Source organism: Ambystoma mexicanum, chromosome 1q (genome assembly GCF_040938575.1).
Source record: "Ambystoma mexicanum isolate Mex_15411 chromosome 1q, UKY_AmexF1_1, whole genome shotgun sequence".
Taxonomy (NCBI): domain Eukaryota; kingdom Metazoa; phylum Chordata; class Amphibia; order Caudata; family Ambystomatidae; genus Ambystoma; species Ambystoma mexicanum.
Window position 1 is genome coordinate 933653903 of NC_090922.1, and position 20691 is coordinate 933674593.

At 48.3% G+C, this 20691-nt stretch overlaps 1 protein-coding gene across 2 annotated transcripts in view; it reads left to right on the forward strand.

Annotated features, from left to right (window-relative positions):
* The window catches only part of SASS6 (SAS-6 centriolar assembly protein), a 1114399-nt gene that overhangs the window by 1014346 nt on the left and 79362 nt on the right, over window positions 1-20691 (forward strand). Inside the window, exons 14-15 of one of the 2 annotated variants that reach the window (XM_069641586.1) lie at window positions 16142-16291; window positions 17085-17185. In XM_069641586.1, coding sequence (XP_069497687.1) covers window positions 16142-16291; window positions 17085-17185 — 251 coding nt within the window. The remainder of the gene's footprint in view (window positions 1-16141; window positions 16292-17084; window positions 17186-20691) is intronic. The other variant, XM_069641587.1, reaches the window with a different exon arrangement.

Consider the following 20691-nt stretch of genomic DNA (forward strand, 5'->3'; position numbering starts at 1 on the left):
AAATAGAACTAGAGAAAAAGCTGGAAGAGATAAGACAAATGTCAAACACATCCCTGAAAACAAAGAGGGTGTACCGACACGTTCAGAGCCAGCTAGACGTACTCGGGACCAAAAGGGTGGAAACACAACTATTACACGCAAAACACTGGTACGCGATGAAATCAAACGAGGCAGATAAACTACTGGCAAGACAATTAAAAGGCAAACGGCAAAACCAAACGGTACATTAATTAAAAGACAAACAAGGGAAAAAGACAACCCAATCAAAAGACATCAAAGAAATTTTCTGAGATTACTACCAGAAATTATACACCTCACAGAGCCCGAAGGAAGAGGAACAAGCGGCCTTTCTAAAGGAGATAGCACTACCAACGATCACACCTGACGAAAAGATGGCTTTGGATGAACCGATCACAACAGAGGAAGTAGCGAAAGCAAAAAAATAAATCTCCAGGACCGGACGGCTACATAGCAGCCTTCTACAAAACATACGCGGAAACGCTCACACCCATATTAACAAATCTGTTTAATACCTTCAAAGATAAGTCCAACATCGCTCCTTCGAAGAACGAGGCAAAGATATTAGTCTTTCACAAAAAAGGGAAAGACCCGGAAAGTCCACACTCCTACCGTCCAATAGCTCTAATCAACATCGACGCAAAATTATATACAAAGATACTCGCTAACACGCTCTCACCCCTACTCCCGACACTGATTCATCAAGAACAATCGGGCTTCATCCCAAATAGGAAAACCCACGACAATATCAGAAGGATAGCACATCTTATAGAGAAAGCCGAGATCACGAATATCCCTTCAGCAATCTTATCGGTAGATGCGGAAAAGGCATTCGACCGGGTGGAATGGTCAATGCTATTTGCGACGCTACAAGAAATGGGCAGGGGAAATACCTACATAAACATGGTGAGAGCCAACTATAACACACCAATAGCCAGGATATCAGTCAACGGAGAAATATCGGATCCTATCAGAATCGGAAGGGGCACAAAACAGGGTTGCGCTCTCTCTCCATTACTATACGCAATCTTCCTCGAACCACTTCTGGCAAAGATCAGAGCCACGCCTGACATAAAGGGAATAGAAATGGGAGGGCACGCACACAAAACAGCGGCATACTCGGGTATGATATGATGATGACCTTAACAGAGCCAATAGAGACACTTCCCCTCCTCATTCAACAGATCGAAGATTACGGTACAATATCAGGACTAAAGATCAATAAACAGAAATCGTCAGTAATGGCCCTGGCCGGGAACAAACGAGAGATATATCAGAAAACCAAGGAACTCCAACTACGAATAGCAGAGGACGGGGTGAGATTTCTGGGAGTCACTGACACGGCGATAAAGAACTTCTTCACAGGGAACTACACGAATCTTATGGACAATGTAAAGAGAGATCTAGAGGGATGGAACCCGTTAGCAATCTCCTGGTGGGGCAGAATTACAGTCATAAAGATGACAATTCTACCCAGACTCTTATACTTCTTTCAAGCTCTCCCCATACGAATACCAACATCTTTCTTTAAGACGCTTACCAAAATCGTGACAAAATATATCTGGCAAAACAAATCGCCAAGACTGTCGCAACAGGCACTCACGGCACAAAAGTCAGATGGAGGCATGGCACTCCCCCACCTAAAGAAATACTACGAGGCAGCACAACTATGGATTCTGAATGAATGGATATCCAACACTTCAGAAAAATTGTGGGAGGCACAGGACAGAGCAGTAGCGAGATCAAACCAACGCCACTTTCTATGGAGAAAACCTGAGCACAGACATCAAAATGTTAAAATCAGCGAGATTATGGGCTCCACAATGGACGTTTGGGACAGAGCAACCAAGAGAGAAAGCCTCACGATAGATCCCGCCCCCTTCATCCCGATTCTAAACAATCCGGACTTCCCCCAGGCATGGAAAGAGGAGCGTTCCAGAAATGGCGGGAAGCAGACTGCACAAAAATCGGAGACATGTACGACGGCCAACAGATAAGAACGTTCGAAGACTGTCAGGAACTACTGGGCCTCACGGAAAAGGACAGATAACAATATGAGCAGCTTCACCATTGGCTCTCCACGCCAAGAATCATGCACGCACTGACAAGGTCCTTGACACCCTTTGAGACATACATGCTAACCCAAACGGGAGAAAGGAAATTCGTCTCCACCCTCTACAAATTCATGAATGCCCAGCCAGAACACACAACTTGGCATTACATGAAGAAATGGGAAGCAACGCTAGGGAAACGAATCACGAGGAGCAATGGACATACATATGGCAAATAATACCTAAATGGACTCGAGCGATTCAAACAAGAGAAGCTTGGACGAAAATGCTGATCCAATGGCATTACACACCGAAAAGACTCCATAACATGTTCGCTACAGTCCAAGGAAATTGCTGGAGGGGTTGCGATACGATAGGGAATTGGAGGCCTATATGGTGGGACTGTAGAGCACTGCAACTATTCTGGTCAGAAGTGAAGACACAAGTGCTAAACATCTTCAAGGGAGCAGCTAACCTAGGAGAAGAAGTGTGGATGTGCGCCATGTTGGACCGTCGGGACAGATAGCTAACAAAGACCCAAAAGAGGAACTTCATGGGGTTCCTCATAGCAGCATGGTTAGCGATAGCTCAAAAGTGGAAACAAAAATCCCCCCCATCCAATCAAGAATGGCTAAGCAGAATTTGGACATACGTAGCAATGGAGAGAATCGCATATAATTTACAAGGGGAAGGTCAGAGATTCGCAACAGATTGGGGGGGGGAACGATTGAATACCTACAAGGTGACTACATGTTGCAGTGGTGCCCACACAAAATCTGCATACTGGACATGTTCACAGGCTAGAACTGGAGTGACGTTAATTAGGACTGTAGTGGGTCATCAGAGAACATTTCGACCAGTGAGGGGGGTGGTGGTGGGGGGGGGGCATAATGGGACAATGTTCAGTCCCGATGTTTTTGTTTAAAGAAATGCCAATAAAAATGTATTTTAATATACTACAACTAACCAATTCACTTTGTACAGTAAGTCTCAGTCAGGGTAAGTACCCTGTGTTTGAATGAACCAGTGTTAGGCACAAAACACGCTACCGCGAATAATATTGCGATCACTTTTTGACAGTTCGGTCTACTAAACAAACTCGTATCCGTGACATGAAATGCTACTGGGGTAAAAACACACTTAGCACCTGAGCTACCCAGGGGGAGTTGGAGGTAAAAACAGGAGAGGCTCTTCAGGTGGCTATCCGGACCGCTACAGCAGTGTGCAGCGATTTCGACCACGGAAGAGGATCCTCTGGCTGAAGAAGATGAGCTGGTTATCCCCACCAAGCTCAAGGGAAGAAGACTCCGGACTGGATCTTCTCTGAGTCGTTGAAGGGCAGATGGCTCAGGACTGCAGCAGGGCTTCACTGGGACAGGGTAGTTGCAGCAGCCGTCGTTCTCTCCGCTTCTCTCCGGTTCCTTGTAGTTCCAGTGGCGACGCTGTCTTCTAGCCCAAGAGACCTGCCTTTTATGCGAAAAACCCCCATTCACGCAGCCTAGCTGTCAATGACTCAGCAGGGGGGTTGTCCAGCCCGAACAACTAACCTGGCCAATCATGACAAAGTGAGACTTGGATTTCCTAGGATACCCTGTGCAGGGGGTGACTACACCCCTCCCTCACGTTCAGCCCACCTAGACACCCAGGCGTATTAAGGAGGGCTTCTGGGCAGAAGCCCGCCAAAAGACAGTGAACAAAGAAGGCGAACCTAGTTTGCCGCGCAAAGTAAAACACAAGAAGGACTTTAACAAAAAGAAATGGCGAATAAACCCAACCAGAGCCAAAAGAAAGACGATTTGGTCAAGTGGGTTTATGTTCGAGGCTAATATGATAGCCAAGAACAGTACCACAGTTATCTAATAGAAAAGGGTAGATACCACTGCCACCAGCCAAGTCTAAATGTTAAAAGAGCGAAACAATGCTCTAGGAGATACAGATAAAAAGGGATACGAGTTAACCCTTTCCAGTACTCCATGGAAGATGGGGTGTACTGGATCTGTGGTAGATTGACTAAGTAAAGTTAATGGTAACTTTACTCTTTTCTGGGGGACCGTAGTTGCCTCAGAAATGGAGTCGAGGGAAGTCTCAAAGACAACCCAGTGCCACGGCACCAAAGGTACTGTGTGACACACACCAAGAAGGGGGCTACTGAAGTGGTGTACTTCAGAGTCCACAATCACAAAAACAGATGGAAACGCATAGCAAAACACAGGCAAGAGTGGGGGAAAAGCTCTCTCTTACCAGGTGGAAAAAAATAAACTCCGGAAGTCCAGCAAAGCTGCTGGGGGACTCACTAGGTGAGGGAAATTAGCCATAAATGAGAATTCTCCCTAACATCCCACATGTAACATCATTATTCATTATTATTTTGGTTTACATACTCTTGCTCTTGAACTATTCCAAATAAGGTTATACGCCTAGGACCTGGCATTTTATGCATTTTGACTTGTCCATGGTTCGCCACCTTTTTTCACCCCATACCCCTTGCGGTATGTCTTAATAGTGGCATCAAGCTCTAATTATTGCTATTCCATGCTTTGTGGTTTTCTAATCGCAAACCATGATCTCTAAAGGTCTCATGATGCTCCTTTGCAACTATTTCCTCCATTGAACACACATTGACATGGTTAGTTTAGCCCCGCAGCTCGTAGCAGCGGTACAATAAAGTTCTTTCATTCAATTGGCCTCCTTCAATACACTAGCGCTACAGTTTGCTTGCGATACGCATGCACGCAGACAGGACACTTCCTACAAGCCGACACAGCTCCAGCTCCAGCCCCTGTAATCAGGTAAACCGCGGTCCGTGTATTCTGTACACGCACGGCCAGCCTTTTCACCTCGGTAGGTCCCCATATTGGTCTCCACTAAGCCTCTCGCCACTACATCCCAACCATCCCAACCAGCACAGAGACTGTTACCAATACTCAAGTCCTTGCACAGGCACCGGCAGTTTTCTCCCCGTTGCTCCATTTTCACGCACCCTCATCCTAGCCCGTCTCAGGTCACAGAAGTGTTATTGGGCGTCATATTCTAGTTACCAATAAATAACACGTTTCCACTACGGCTATAATTTATTAGCGCACAAGTACATACGCAACATCACTGGCATAGAAACCACGCCGATTGTTAGTTATACATCAATTTAAACAACTCCCCTTGCTGACACCCACCATTTCTTTCAGGTACCAAGCGGCCCCCACAATGCTGTCTCAGCCACCCGCATTGGTTAAAAGTGCAGTGATTTAATCCACTACGCAGTCACAATCCAGCACCAACCCAACCTGGTTTTGCGAATCATCCTTCTAAGGTATGTTCCATACCCTTTCCACCGCTACCAAGATTAATTCCTCCTATTTCAACCACTAGGTAACCGTGTATACGTCTTTTTAGATCCTAGCTACAGCAGGATCACCTATCAACACTACCAGTAGCACAGACTTTGTTTCTTCACATAATCTATTTCATGAGACGACACCTGGTCACCCTCTCCTGACACACATTATGCCATCCCCTTTCCATAGGTACATCTCAATACCTCTTTTCATCAACCCTGTCCTGAAGATTGCCATTGAACTAGTGTCCAGCTCCAAACAAGACAGGAGCTGGTATTGTCTCTGTCTGGCTCAGACGAAATACAGGGGCCTTCATGCCATCCTGGATCGGAGGATCTGAACTGTGCAAGGTCATGAAGGATCTGGGTTATGGTGACCGTCCGGTCACCATAACCCAGATCCTTCATGCCCTCGATTTGCAGGACTGGTTGGTGCCTTTGGACCTTCAGGACACCTACTTCCATCTGCCGTTCTTTCTTCGGCACCCAGGGTTTTCACCAAACTGGTGGTAGTGGTTGTGGCTTGCCTCTGTAGAGAAGGAATTCATGTCTCCCTTCTACCTGGACTGCTGGCTCGTTCGATTTTGAACCCTGCCATGGTATTGGCACAACTGTACCTCATGTGCAGCCTGTTGCACAGTATGAGTTTTCTCCCTAAACTTCAAGAAGCCTCCAGTTTTGCCATGCTAGTCAGTCCAATTCATTGCCTCAGGTCTGTATAGTCCCCTCGGCTGTGCTTTCACGCCGAAGATCGAGTGCCGAACAACTTTCAGATGGTTCATGTCTTCCAGTGCCAAGAACAGTTTACGGCCTATGAATTCCTGCACTTACTTGGCTTCCGTTCGAAAGCTCACCAACCGCAACAGAGAAGGCCGGCCACCAACTCTCTGAAGGCGGGAATCTAGGAACCGCGACCAAACTGTCACGACCAGAACAGAAAGTCTGATTGGGAATATAGGGCTGCAACTTATCCCGTAGGCATTCTGGTCCAACTTGATAAACCGCCCGATGGACAATACATAGAGATTTAATGGCAATCCGCTGTTGCACTGGAAGCCAGTGCAAATGGTGGAATACCGGGTTGATGTGTGAGCCGTATGGGGTTGCAATAGCGACCCAAGCGGCTAGATTCTGGAGCAGTTGTAGCCTGCAGATCAGACCAACCGGCTGGGCCAAATAAAGAGCATTGCAGTGATCTATCCTGCTAGACACCAGCGCTGCCACCCACATGTCAGACCTTTTGTGGGTCTGAAGCACTTTGTCTCGAGACCTCATATGGTAGTTCATGAGACAAGCTATGGATGGGGATGCTGCTCCCCTGCACAACTAACAGTATTCGTAAATGCTTTTTGACAGTGTGGGGCGATTAACTACAAGATCTGCTGTTGAATGAACTGTGGTCCCCCTCAGAGTCTCGGAACGCATCAACTTGCAGAAATGGAGGAGGGATCAAGCTGGCCCTGGTTGCATTCCTCCCCTATGCACAGGGCAAATGTGTGCTTGTCCTAGCGAACAATACTGTGGCCATTGCCTCAAGAAGTGAGGTGGTGTTGGGTCTTTTCCTCTGTGCAAATAAGCAATGTAATACTGGATCTTGGCACTGGAGAATAAGGTGTCTCTAAAACGGCCCATTTGGCGGGGTACAAGAAAGTCACGCTAGATGCCTTTAGCAGTCACACTTCTGCCTCCAACGAGTGGGAACTCAGCCAGGAAGGTCTGGAGGATATCTTCTCCTGGGAAACTACTCACGTGGACCTCTTTGCCTCCAGTGTAAACAGAAAGTGTGCCAGGAATTGCCTCTGCCGATAGCCCTGGGTGACTTTCAGATGATTGAGTGGGACCTGTACCTGCGCTATGCATTTTTGACGATCCCGGTCATACCGATTGGTCTTAGGAAATGCCTTTTGGGGTCCACGTTTATTCTGATCGGTGCATGCTTGGTCCGCAAAATGTGGTACCCGGAACCACTTCTGGACAATTCAATGTGTCCTCCTTAACACCTGCAGTCAATAGTGGGCCTATTCTCAGTAGGAGGGGTGGGTGCTCCGCCCGAACCTAAGCACCATGAAATTGCATGCTTGGCCGCTGAGATACAAGGAGTGCGATTTGTCATCCAGTGTCTTGGTTCTCCAGCATGGGGTCTGGCATGGATTCACATGCTCATGAATATTCCCCGCCGTCAGGCTGGATTCCTCGGTAAAGAAAAAACTCAGTATCAGTTTCGTTTCTGATCTGACTTTCGTAGTAGTAACCCATCACTGATTTCTGCGTCATACTGACCACAGCCAATGACTGCCCTCTCCCTAAGCCCCGCCTCTGGCAGCCATCCTCAGATTTTTACCGCACGTTCAAGTGTTGGGATCCTTGTGCTATTGCTCTCGAGCTTTAGTGCGTTTTTGCGCTTTTTTCATAGGAAAATGTTCTCTTTTTTCGGTCAAAGAGCCTCAAGCTCCACCGTTTCTATATCCGATCAACGGGGATCCATGTCAGATTCTTCTACGCCCCTCAAGGGTGAAGCTTTCGTCGAGCCACGCTTTGGAGGACTCCAGAACTTTCTCAGGCCCTTCTCGGACATGGCCCAGGAGAAGGGAAGCTCGATGCCCGGGAAGCTGTTCAGGGTCTGCCCTGCATGCCAGCTTCAGAATGTCTTCAAGGAGGACGAACACTCCCTTTGCCTCTACTGCCTGCATGAGGACAAGACGCACGTGGAGAAGGACTGTGCGTTTTGTGGGAACATGTCGGAGCGGACCATAAAGGACCGCCATCTGCGTCTCGCCAACTGACTGGAAGGGTAGAGCCCGTCAGGTGAGAAAAAGAAGAAGTCTGAGCGGTCTTCTAAGACCTTTGAGGGCGCCCCGGCGACGGGGGCCCAACAGAAGGCCAAGCACTGCGAGTCCGCGGGCACCGGGAGAGCCGAACGGTCGGGCTCTTCGGTTGCCAGGCAGGGCGCAGCCTCCCCGGCGCCATCAACCACGAGCCAATGCTCTGGCTCGGGTAAGAGGAAGTGCGAGCCCCCGGCAAAGCTTCTGGAGAGGCCCTGGTCGAGCTCGAAGGCCAATTCGGAGGGGGAGCGAGGCGGTGACCACCCCCCCCCAAGGAGAATGCGGTGAGCGCACCTAAGGTGACGAAAGTCTTGATCCACCCGGCCAAGGCCTCTATCGAGACAGTCGCGGCGGCCCTGGCTCAGCCTGAGGAGGCTACACCAGTGGAGGCGACCTCGGGGCCCAGAGTCTCCCTGCCACCGCGGAGGGAGTCCTCTTTCAAGCCCATCGACAGGACCCCCGTGAAACCTCTGACTGAGAAGAAGGGGGGGCAGGAGGCCAACGTGGATTCGGCCTCATCCTCTGAAGAGGAGCTGATCGAAGTCTTAAGCCACGGCATTGGCGTGGAGGAAGACCAGCCTGTCGGGAGGGACCCCGACGAGGGGGACGACGAGAACGTCGAGGGAACCGACGAGGTTCCTGTCCGCCCGTCGGAACCCCCTCAACCAGTGCCGCAAGACAACTCGGCGGCCATTTTGTTGGCTATACAGTCCTTATGCTCGGAGATGAGGACGAGATTGCCGGTACCACCGACGGAGGAACCGCTCCCGACGGGGGACCCAGAGCCGGGCCCTCCTGGGAGCCCTCCTCCAAAGAGGAGAAGGATTCATCCTCCACCTCCTTTTCAACCATCGCGCCTGTCTCAGCCCTCCTCCCCGTCCACGACCCAGGGGGATGACACGGGAACGGACACGGCCGCGACGGGTACAGACAACTAGGTTTACGGCGAGGATCCTCCGTCGTCACCTCCTCCCCGGGCTTCCCCGCCCGACGAGATTGGATCGTTTCATGCCATGATCGCCAGGGCATCCGAGCTTTTCCCACTCTGCCCGGAAGAGAAGAAGGAAGGCTACCTTTATCAACGGCGCGAGACCAAGAGGAAGACGGTCCTCGCCGTACCCCTACTGGACGATATCTGGGATGAGGGCCTCTCCCTCCTTAAGAACCCATCCACAACGCCTGTGAGAAGGGATCGGTACGAGAAGAAGTACCGGGTCCCGGACGCGGCCCCCTTGTGCCTTCGGGCACAGCCGACCCCGGACTCAGTCGTCTCCGCGGCGGCCAGGCAGAAAGCGGGGGGGGGCATCGGCCTCCACGTCAACTTCCCCCCCCCCGGACGGCGAGGGAAAGAAATTGGACACGATGGGACGCAGAGTCATCTCATCGGCAGTGACGACGATTAAGGCTGCCAACGCCTTGGCTATCGTAGCACGCTACGACAGGGAGTTGTGGTACAAGATCGCCCCCCTGCTGGACTTCCTACCGGACGACAAGAGGGCTGAGGCCCTGGAGATCTTGCAGGAAGGGGAAGTGGCGTCGGACCACGCCATTACGGTAGCGACGGACATCGCTGATACTGGTTTTCGTCAGTTGGGCAACGGCATGTGCCTTAGACGGCGTGGATGGCTCAAGGCAACGGACTTCCGGCAGGACGTGCAGACCAAAGTTTTGGACATGCCGTTCGACGGGAACACGGAGACGGCCCGGGCTCTTGGTGTTCTCCAGCAACGACAGCCACCCTTTCGGAGCACCGGAGGCAAGCAGGGTGCCTCCAAAGGTTCCGGCGGCGGATATTCCACCTACCGTCAAGCGGCCCGCTCGTCACAAGAAGCCTACAGGGGACGAGGCAAGTCGGGCGGACCCCGCCGTCGTCGCCAGGGAGGACAAGGTGGCAAAGCCTCGTCGAAGCAGGACTGAACCGGCCGTGGGGTCGGGCCCCCACCAAAGCACCCCGGTGGGAGGCCGGCTGGCGAACTTCGTTGGCGTGTGGGAGTCCATCTCCAACGACCGTTGGGTGCTGGACGCCCTGGCCCAGGGTCACGCGCTCGAGTTTCTAAAGAAGTGCCCGTGCGTCCCCCCCCCCCCCGGTGGCCAGGAAGGAACATCACGTCCCTCAACTTCTCTTGGAGGTAAAGGTGATGCTCCATCGAGCTCGTCCCAAAGAGGCTTCGGGGCTCCGGAGTTTACTCAAGATACTTCCTCGTGAAGAAGAAGACAGGAGGATGGCGTCCCATCCTGGACCTACGACGACTGAACAAATTCATCAAGGCACAGAAGTTCCGGATGGTCGCCCTCCAGCACGTCCTGGGTCAGCTGGAGGAGGGCGATTTCCTGTCGTCGTTGGACTTGGAGGATGCCTACTTCCATAGCCCCATCTTAAAGGGACACCGAAAATTTCTCAGATTCGTGGTCCAAAGGCGGCACTACCAGTTCAGAGCCCTTCCCTTCGGATTGAGGTCGGCACCCAGGGTGTTCACCAAGTGCCTCGCACCGGTGGCGGCGCGGCTGTGCCTGGAGGGGATCCACGTCTACCCCTACCTGGACGACTGGCTCATCCGAGCAAAGACAAGGGAGCTCGCCGCGGAACACACGGCGAGGACCGCCCAACTACTCACGGACCTGGGATTCTCCATAAACTACGGCAAGTCCCACCTGGTGCCCGCGCAAGACGCACTGTTTCTGGGAGCGAAACTCGACACAGTGGCGCTTCTGGCCTCGCCGTCGGAGGAAAGAACGAGGGTTATCTTGGGCAAGGTGCAGCGGATGCTGGTTGTGGACGCGGCCAAGGTGAGGTCCATCAAATCCCTCCTCGGAATGATGCCTTCTTGCATTTATCTCATCCGCCTGTGCAGGCTTCGGATGCGCCCGTTGCAGGAGTTCCTGGACGCTCGCTGGGTCCAGACGACGGGCAGCTTCGAGGACAGGATCACACTCGACGAGATTGAAGGGTGGAGAGCGCACACCGAAAATCTGCACGCGAGAGGCCTTTGGCTTCCGACGGAGAAATCCCTCCATATCAACGTCCTGGAACTCCGTGCAGTGTTTTGGGCCCTCAGGTCCTTCCTTCCGTCCCTCAAGGGCAAGGTGGTGAGGATCTTCACCGACAACACCACCACCATGTTCTACATCAGGAAGCAGGGCGGGACCAGATCCCCAGCCCTGTCCAAGGAGGCGCAGGATCTGTGGCATTGGGCCGTCGCCCAAGGGATGTTCCTGGTGCCGTTTCATCTGGCAGGAATAAAAAACACCATCGCCGACTCGCTCAGCAGAGAGCTGCGCTCGTGCCACGAGTGGGAACTACGATAGGACCTAGTGGACCGCCTCTTCCGACGCTGGGGCACACACCAGATCGATCTGTTCGCGACAGTGACGAACTCCAAGTGCCGGAGGTTCGCCAGCAGGTTTCCCAGCCGAGGAGCATGGGCGATGCTTTCTCGTTCCCCTGGGAGGGCCTATTCCTGTACGCGTTCCCTCCTTTACCGTTGCTGATCCGGCTCATCAACCAGCTGAAGAGGTCACGGTGCAGGATGATACTCGTCGCACCCGCGTGGCCGAGGCAGATATGGTTCCCGGACCTTCTGGACTTGTCAGCGTCCCCGTCAATCAAGCTGCCGGTGGACTCGGGTCTTCTCTCCAGGGAAGGAGGCGCCATCCTCCATCATGACCCGAAGTCGCTGAACTTGCAGGCCTGGCTCCTGCAGCGCTAGAGTTTGGAGGTTACGACATACCGGCCGACTGCAGAGAGGTTCTTGCAAAGGCCAGGGCGTCCTCAACTCTTAAATGCTACGGACACAAATGGAAGAGGTTCTCTGTCTGGTGCCACGCACAGAAGATTAACCCTCTACGGATTACGGCTCCGCAGGTACTGCCGTACCTACTGACATTGGCCAAGGCTGGACTAGCGCACGCTTCCATCAAGATTCATCTTGCTGCGATCTCCCGATACACCAGAACCACGGGACGGACGTCCTTGTGGTCTCATCGTCTGGTGATGGAGTTCATGAAGGGACTGTTCAGATCGTTCCCGCCGGTGAAGGCGCCGGCCCCGGCGTGGGAGCTCAACGTGGTGCTGACCAAGCTCATGGGACCTCCGTTCGAGCCTCTGCACTCAGCTTCTTTGAAGTTCTTGTCGTGGAAAACAGCGTTCCTTGTGGCCATCACCTCCGCACGACCAGGGGGAGAGATCCAGGCCCTTTCCTGCAAGCCCCCGTACTTGACCTTTCATGACACGAGGGTAGTGCTCAGGACGCACCCCTCCTTCATGCCCAAGGTGCCGTCGGACTTCCACCTCAACGAACCCTTGGTGTTGCCTGTTTTCTTCCCGTCGCCTTCGTCGCCGGCTGAAAGGACTTTGCACTCGCTGGATGTGGCTAGAGCGCTGAAGTTCTACGTTGACCGCACAAAGAGCTTTCAGAAAATGTCACAACTTTTTGTGAACTTTGGACCTGTCAATCAGGGGAAGGCTCTCTCAAAGGCTTCCATTTCCAGATGGCTCTCCAGCTGTATCATGTACTGTCATCGGTTGGCAAACCGACCACTGCCCGGCCGTCCGAGAGCCCATTCCACCAGAGCGATCGCAGCTACCACGGCGTTCCTATCTAGTGTGCCCCTGCTGGACATCTGCAGGGCTGCTACGTTGAGGTCGACGCACACCTTCACGAAATTCTACTGCGTCGACCGGGATTCTAGGGAGGAGTCCAGGGTCGGCCAAGCAGTGCCGCACAACCTGTTCGCCTAAGGTGAGCCTGGTGAGGAGGTAAGAGACGCTTAATGTTGAGTTGTTGTATTGCTTAATGTTGAGCCTGTTGCCACCTCCCGTGGTTGTGCATGTGTGTACTGCTATGTATTCTCTTATTCATGAGCATGTGAATCCATGCCAGACCCCATGCTGGAGAAGGAACAAGTTACTTACTGTTGTTCTCCAGCATGGGTCTGGCATGGATTCACATGCAAACCCTCCCTACTACCCCTCTGCGGCTCTTCACTTGGTCATACTGCCACTTCACGTGCTACCAAATCTGAGGATGGCTGCCAGAGGCGGGGCTTAGGGAGAGGGCTGTCATTGGCTGTGGTCAGTATGACGCAGAAATCAGTGATTGGTTACTACTACGAAAGTCAGATCAGAAAAGAAACTGATACTGAGTTTTTTCTTTACCGAGGATTCCCAGCCTGACGACGGGGAATATTCATGAGCATGTGAATCCATGCCAGACCCATGCTGGAGAACAACAGTTACAGGGAAGTAACTTGTTCCATGTACTCCTTCCAGCTCAGTCCAGCCACTAAATCTATTTATGCCTGCAGATGTCAATTCTCAGCTTGATGAGTGATCTGTGTCCGTGTACTTGTCCTACCACCCCAGTTTTGGATTATCTGCTTTTAGTCTGGACGGGCCTGTAGGTTGGGACTGTGAAGGGGTACTTCGCTGCGTTTTCTGTCTTGTTAAAGGACCCCGGAATGAGGCTCTTGCTTCACAAGCTCTACAGTTATGCAGTTCGTACGGGGGGTTGTGCAAACAGTTTCCCCAATGCTAGTTTGTTCCGATGTGGGATTTAAATGTAGTGTTCACTTTCTTGATTTGGGCTTTGTGAGAGCCCCTGCATTCATATTCATTAAGATTGCTTACCCTCTACGGCGAGCTTCCTGCAAGCCAGACGGGTCCGCAAGCTCCAGTTTTTGGCTGTTGAACTTACCCATTTGTTTTTTTCCAAAGATAATGTGATGTTGAGAGTGAGGTGGTCCTTCGTAAGGTAGTCCTCGATTTCTGTCTTTTAAATGATCATTTATCCTGTGGTTTTTCCTCTGCTTCATACTTTGTCGGAGGAGCGATTCCATCAGCTGCACCCACTACAGGCACTCAGCTGGGTAAGTCTCAGATGAGGAACGCCAGAAAAGATTACCATCTTTTTGTGGGTTAAGCTGATACCCGTACTGCCAGGGCTGTGACTAAATAAGCCCCCTCAAGGTGGATTATTATCTACATCTTGAAATATTACAATCTGACTGCCATCTCTGCCCTCCAGAGGGTGGGGAGGGAGGGTCTCAGTCGTGGACCTTTGCCAGGTGGTGACATGGGCCCCATTGCATACGTTTGCCAAATATTACTTCTTGGATTCCCTGTCTGGGCTGGATGTTACTTCGACAGAGCAGTCCTCCTGAGTTCTCGTGAATAGATGGTGTTCTCTCACTCTCTTCCCTCCTCCAGATGTCTCAGGGCTTTGTGCGGTGCTATAAATGTAAAAATAAATATATGTACTGCTACATGAGTCTTCCACAGATAAGGAATCCGTGGGAGGAAGGAATACATTAGAAAAACAAATTACTTACCTGTCAGTAATGTTTTTTTTCTGTTGGATGTTCCTTCTACAGATTCCTCATCGCTCTCTCAATCCACCCCTCCTGGTCGATAGATTGTACACCATATTTGTTCTTTGATCCCTCAGCAGGTGAGTGCTAGGGAAAAAAACAGAACTGTGGTCATGGGTTGCAGAGCCTTCATAATATACTGGTCCAGGTGTCATGCCTGGCATGGAGCATGCATTGGTTTTGAATTGAGCAGACGTCGAGCCGCACTGCACCCCCTGGTTGAGACATTTCTGAAGGACAGGTCGCTGGAGATAGAATATCATAGATGAGAAATCCATGGGATGTAATTAGTTCTGTACAGGAGTAAGATTTTGTAATTTAATGTACTTTCAAATCATAAGCAATCACAAGTATGTTTATTCATGACTACACCATTCATGGACGCTCTGGAGCTTTGGGTCAATGCTCAAAAGTCAGACGTGATGACCTGCTGTAGGGGGAAAGCACCCTCTGAAAATCAAAGCAATGTTCTGTAAGGGTGCATTGATCCCAAAAGTCCACAGTTTTGACCATCTCAGAGTTAGGTTTTCCTCCAATTGTAGTCATGGCCCACATGTGATCCAACAAACCGCGAGATTTGAACAGGCCACGGGTGGGGTAACGAGCCATGGGTATGTTCAAGGCTAACGAGTTAATCTGGTGTTTGGTATATAACTGGAAAGCAGCCTCTGTCGCAAGGTTTGGTTTGGGGCTATAGCAATGTCAACCCCATCCAGATGGTGAAGAAAACCTTTGAGAGTTCTGGGTGTTCCTCGTTCAGCTCCAAATTTTGTAGTACACTTCGAACTGGGTTGGAAATACATTAGTGACAGAATCTTAGCACAGCCTTTCCTTCATTGGCTCAGACTTCGGGGTAATCCCAAAGCTGTACTAACTCCGGAGCTAATTGGATATCTGGTTCTTAAAGATCTTAATGGGAGAATTCCCTGGCTGATGTATGTTAAGCTGAAACTTGCAGAAATTAATGAAGCCCATTTCTTTCTCCCACCAGATATCTTGCTTGTTAGCGAATGGAGAGCTGTGATATCGAGGGTTCATCTGTATAGCTCTGAGAATAGAGTCCCGGGAGATCATGAAACGCTCAAATAGGAAGCATGCAATCTTGCCATGGGCTGAGAACCCCTCCCAGCATGTACTTGTAAACAGGGCACGTTTTAACTATTTTTTATGAGCCTTAGTGGCAGCATGGACTGACCATATTGACAATCAATCGTGCCCTAATGCACCGAGGGATGACCTGGCCCACTTTTTACTTTTTGTTCCAGGCTGAGAGGGTACATGATAAAAACTCTCCTGCGGCAATTGGGGATCTCTCAGTATAGACTTTTTTCAAGGATGCAGGAAGTATCTAATGAAAAATATAGGAATTTGATCTAATTATTCTTGTATTTTAATGATTATTATTCTGTGAGTATGTTTTTTGTAACTGTTACTGCTATTTTATGCAACTGATTTTATGGACATAATGTTTCTGAAATAAACTTTTATGGTGATGAATAAAATAATATGAACACCTTGTTAATATTTACTGTTCACAATTTTGTTTTTTACAGCCTGAAAACAGACATTATCCCCCCAGTTCTGGGATAAACTATCCTCTGTCATCTGGTTTCCCTTTCAAAAACTCATTCCCACAAACTGCCGCTACCAACATTGGTGGTCAGCACTCTGTGTATGCACATGCTCAAGGCTCGGGACAACAGGTAGGCATTTCATGTAACTATACTTCATTGTACTTACTGTTTTCTTTAAAGATACATTGTGGTATTTTGGCAGTGTTCCAAAGATTACTGATTTTTGTTACTCAACTGTTTCTTCTTCGCAAATGGCATTTATGTTAAAAAAAATTGTTTGGTATGTCTTAGTTTGAGTGATTTTTCAAAATTGGAAACTTTTTTTAATTAGAACCTTTTAGTTATTTTCAGATTTCCCCTAGGTTTGTAATCTTTTGAAATAATGTGCAACATTTTATTATTGCAGTTTTGACTTTCTAAAATATAAACAATTTCTCTAAATTAAAAGTATATTTCTAGAAAGATGTAGTACTTCCTATAAGGAAACCAACATTTCATGTTACCTGTTTAATATCCATGGAGCTGATTTTACTACAGTTATTACAAAGTGACTTTTTAACATTGAGGACATTTAGAGTAAATCACAGTGAATGGTTTTAAACACCAGGCCTTTTCATACCGTTTTAGAAATGTAATTTGATAGTTTGCAGAGATTGAAGTTGTTCTTGAATTTTCACATCCATTTGTTGTCCCTAAACTAGCATTTATTTTTTCTTTCTCCCACAACAAAACATGTATAAAGTAGGTTTTATTCATTATGCACCGATATGTATGGTCTGTTTGCAACTATATGCAGAATTCAATCACACCTTTTATTTTTAGTTCGCCATGTTAGCTCAGTGAGATTTTTGACAGTGTGAAAATTGAACATTTTGCAAATATCAAGAACACCTTTACATGCTCTAATTTTAAAATCTTTCAGCAGGTTCAATTAAATATGCCTTTTCCAAGATCAAATGCATTTTCACCAGAAATTGAGCCGGAACTTACCTCTGCAACTGCTCGTACAACAAATAAAGAAAAGTGAGATAGCTATTTTATATTTTTATTTAGTGCATGTTCATTCCTTTGAGTAGTTAATACATGTGTAATCCATCAAAAGAAGTTTGTTTTCGCTTACTTTGTACTATTTTAGTTTTGGCATTAAATGAATGCTTGTTGTCATTGTTTTTTAAGGTGTGGGTTAAATTTGTTTTGTACTCCGATTTAAGAAGGGAATTAAGATTATTGCGTACTTTAACTAAACTTTTTATTTTTTAATATTTATATAGTGCACAAAGCCCAGAGGCATCTAGGCGCTTTTAGCTTAAGAATTTGGTTACAGATAAGTGCTTGAGAAAACAATTTACAAAAGGTTACATGTCTGACGTACATCCAGAATGCATACAGTCTAGGAAAAGCTATCCTTATGAGAGCTACATCTAAATTACATGCAGAGGACATGATGGGTAGTGGCATATACAAAATAGGAAAACGTACCTCTTGTTGCGCGTAGCTACATACTACATACTTAAGACCTACGTGGTGGCATATACAAAATGGGCCGACTCTCCTCTTGTGGTCAGGAGCTACATCTAAATTGCATACATTGGGACATGATAGGTGATGGCATATGCAGTCTAGGAAAAGGCTCACCTTTTGAAACGGAGAGCTGCAAAGTTGCAGGCGCTTTAGCAAAACCTAAATTGGACATATGATAGGTGCCATGTGAGTATAAACTAGAATACGGTCTCATGCTTGAAACACGAGGGTCTATAACCGGCAGGCTAGGGAGGGAAGGCTCCGATATGAGCAAGATGGAAGGGCCATAATGGAATCGTAGAGAGGAGCTATGCCAGTCAAACTAAGGTAGTGGGGTAGCACGGAAGCGGGACTACCAGAGAACACCATAAAACTCATATAGCTATAGCTGTAAAATAGTGCAATAATAGGTGAAGGGGAAGCAGATACAAATAATGATGAGGAACTCAAAGTACTGGGCTGAGCCAGGCACGCTTACTGAGGCATTGGAAAACAGATACAGTACTGCAAATATCCGTAACGATAATAATGTTAAAAACACAATGACTAGGGGAACAGTACACTTGGAATACTTGGAGGCATTGCAAAGGGATAAGGCTGTAAACCTGATAACGGTGAACAGCTGAAGAGTGTGGCAGTCTGGAATGCACTGTGGGTTAGCACATGAGTTTGTAGTTCGGGTGCAGTGTTAGGTGAGCCCTGCGTGGCGCAAGAGCTCCAGTGATGACAGCTGAGTGCTGGTATAGATATAGTTATGTGGAAATCCGGAAAGGTGGCGGGCGAACTTAGTGTGGTAAGAATGTTGCATTTAGCCGCAGGATCGTGTGAGAGGCAGGAACAGTGGTCATAGGGAAGGTGAAAGAGAAAGGGGCAGAGGCTGAAGGGGATAGGTCGAGCTTAGGTTTATGGAAAAGGCACATTTGCAAGGTATGTGCGTAGCAAGGTTTACCTCTTACCTGAAGAATGCGCAGGGTCGAAGCGGATATGAGAATTAGGGGTGTACCGAACTTCTGCTTCGAGTAAGTATTGGGCCGAATTCCGGCTGAAAAAAAGCAATTCGGCTCCGGCCGAATAGTTTCTAGCTATTCGGCTCTTGCCGAATACTTTGACATTCTCATTTGAATACAAGGCAGCATGAACTCAGAAAAGCAAGTGTAGACTTCAGTTTGCAAAACTGAATACAATTAGACCAGAAAAATTGCTATCACACAGCTGAAAAATATCTTATATTGTAATCTTCTCTTTTGGGCATGTTTTGTTACAGATTCTTGGACAAAAAAGTGCTCATCTTTTATACTTAGCCAATACAGGAACTTCTTTTCTTTTGGCGAATGTGTAGGCGAATGTGTATATGCAATGTGCACTTTCTTTCAGTTGGAAAAAGCAAAATGTGTTCTTGTCATGTCACTTCCCATTGCGTACGTCCTAGTCCCCCCTTTTCTTTTTTTAAGGACTTGAGTCCTGAGTTTAACATTATCTTATATTTTATCAGGAAATTATAAGTTGCATGTGTTTGTGGATTGACGAGAAAGAGTGGCAAGGATAAGTGAAAAGTGAGCAGCATTTTTTTGGGGGAGGCGAATAGTTGTGAGATGGAGTTCACGCATTTCAGATTTCCTCTCGACTTGTGTCCTGCATGAGCCAACATGAACCATTTTATACATTTCTATGTGAGCTGCAAAGAAGTTTTGAAACTCATCCACCTCGACTTTGCAACTGGATAGAGAATGCAATGCATCTGATTCACAAAGGCAGTCCTTTTGCATTTGTGAAGCCTCCTACTTTAACTGGCACTGAATATGCAACAATCTTCTGTACATTTGGTCACTTCATTTTGGTTAAATTATTATTATATTTCTAGCTTATATACTTTAAATAAAGATGCTACATTAATTACAATGAAGAGAAATAAAAGTATAGAATGCATTTAAAATGGTGCTTTATTTGTGTTTTCAATAAGTGTGTTTTTTGAAGTTTGGAACATGATTTATTAAATAAAGCAACTATTCGGCTTCATATTCGGCTTCGGCCAAATAGTTGAAAAACTATTCGGTATTCGGCCGAATACTAAATATGCTATTCGGTACAGCCCTAATGAGAATAGATGTTTAGAAAGCTGCATGCTCGCAAACTAAATAGTCGAAAGTAACGTGCCAGGTAGCCATGGAGTAGACAGGGAAAATACAGGGCCTTAACCACACAGGCCTTTAATACCGGGCTCGGCTTCGCCTCACGGCTCAGCCCGGGTCACGGTATTTGCTGTAAATTCCACCCAATCAGGCGACTCCATGGGGTGACGTGCCTCTCCTTCTCAGGCAACACGGGAGGCTAGTTAGCTGCAATAAAGTGGCGGCATTTCTGAAGAGGTCGCAGAGTGCAATAGAGGGTAGAAGCTGCAGACTGGGCCCACGATGGTAAGGGGCACATCCTTCTGCAAGACACACTATCGGGGAATAGACGGGGCCTTAACCACACAGGCCTAAACATGACCTATCACAGTGCCTCAATTCAGAGTGTTTTGTACAACTTCATTGAATTTTGCAAAATCTCCTTAAAATTGCAGGGTTTTAACTGTAATCGTGTGGTGCTCATATACTATAGATACCGATATGGCTGTTGGTGCTGCCCCTACCTCTTACACATTACAAATGTCATTGCTGAGCTCAAACCTGGAATCAACAATGGGCACAACATTGCTTAGTCTATCATTTAAGATAGAACTGTTGCAGGCCAAGATTTGTAACCGGAGAGTGGTCGAAGCTAGGGCGTGAATCAACACGATCAAAGATTGAATTAGTGCCACTCGACCCAAATTTGCAAGCTAGTTAATGCTATAAAAGGGGAATATGTTGCACTAGTAGCAGGGGTGAGTATGGCCAGTTGAGCCCAGCATCCATCACTAGTTCTTCCCACACCTTATGCGTTTTTGCCAATACATTAATTTCACTCACTCTCTTGCTATGGAGCCGCCATTGCCTGCTCCACCCTGACATGCAGTCAGACTTTGC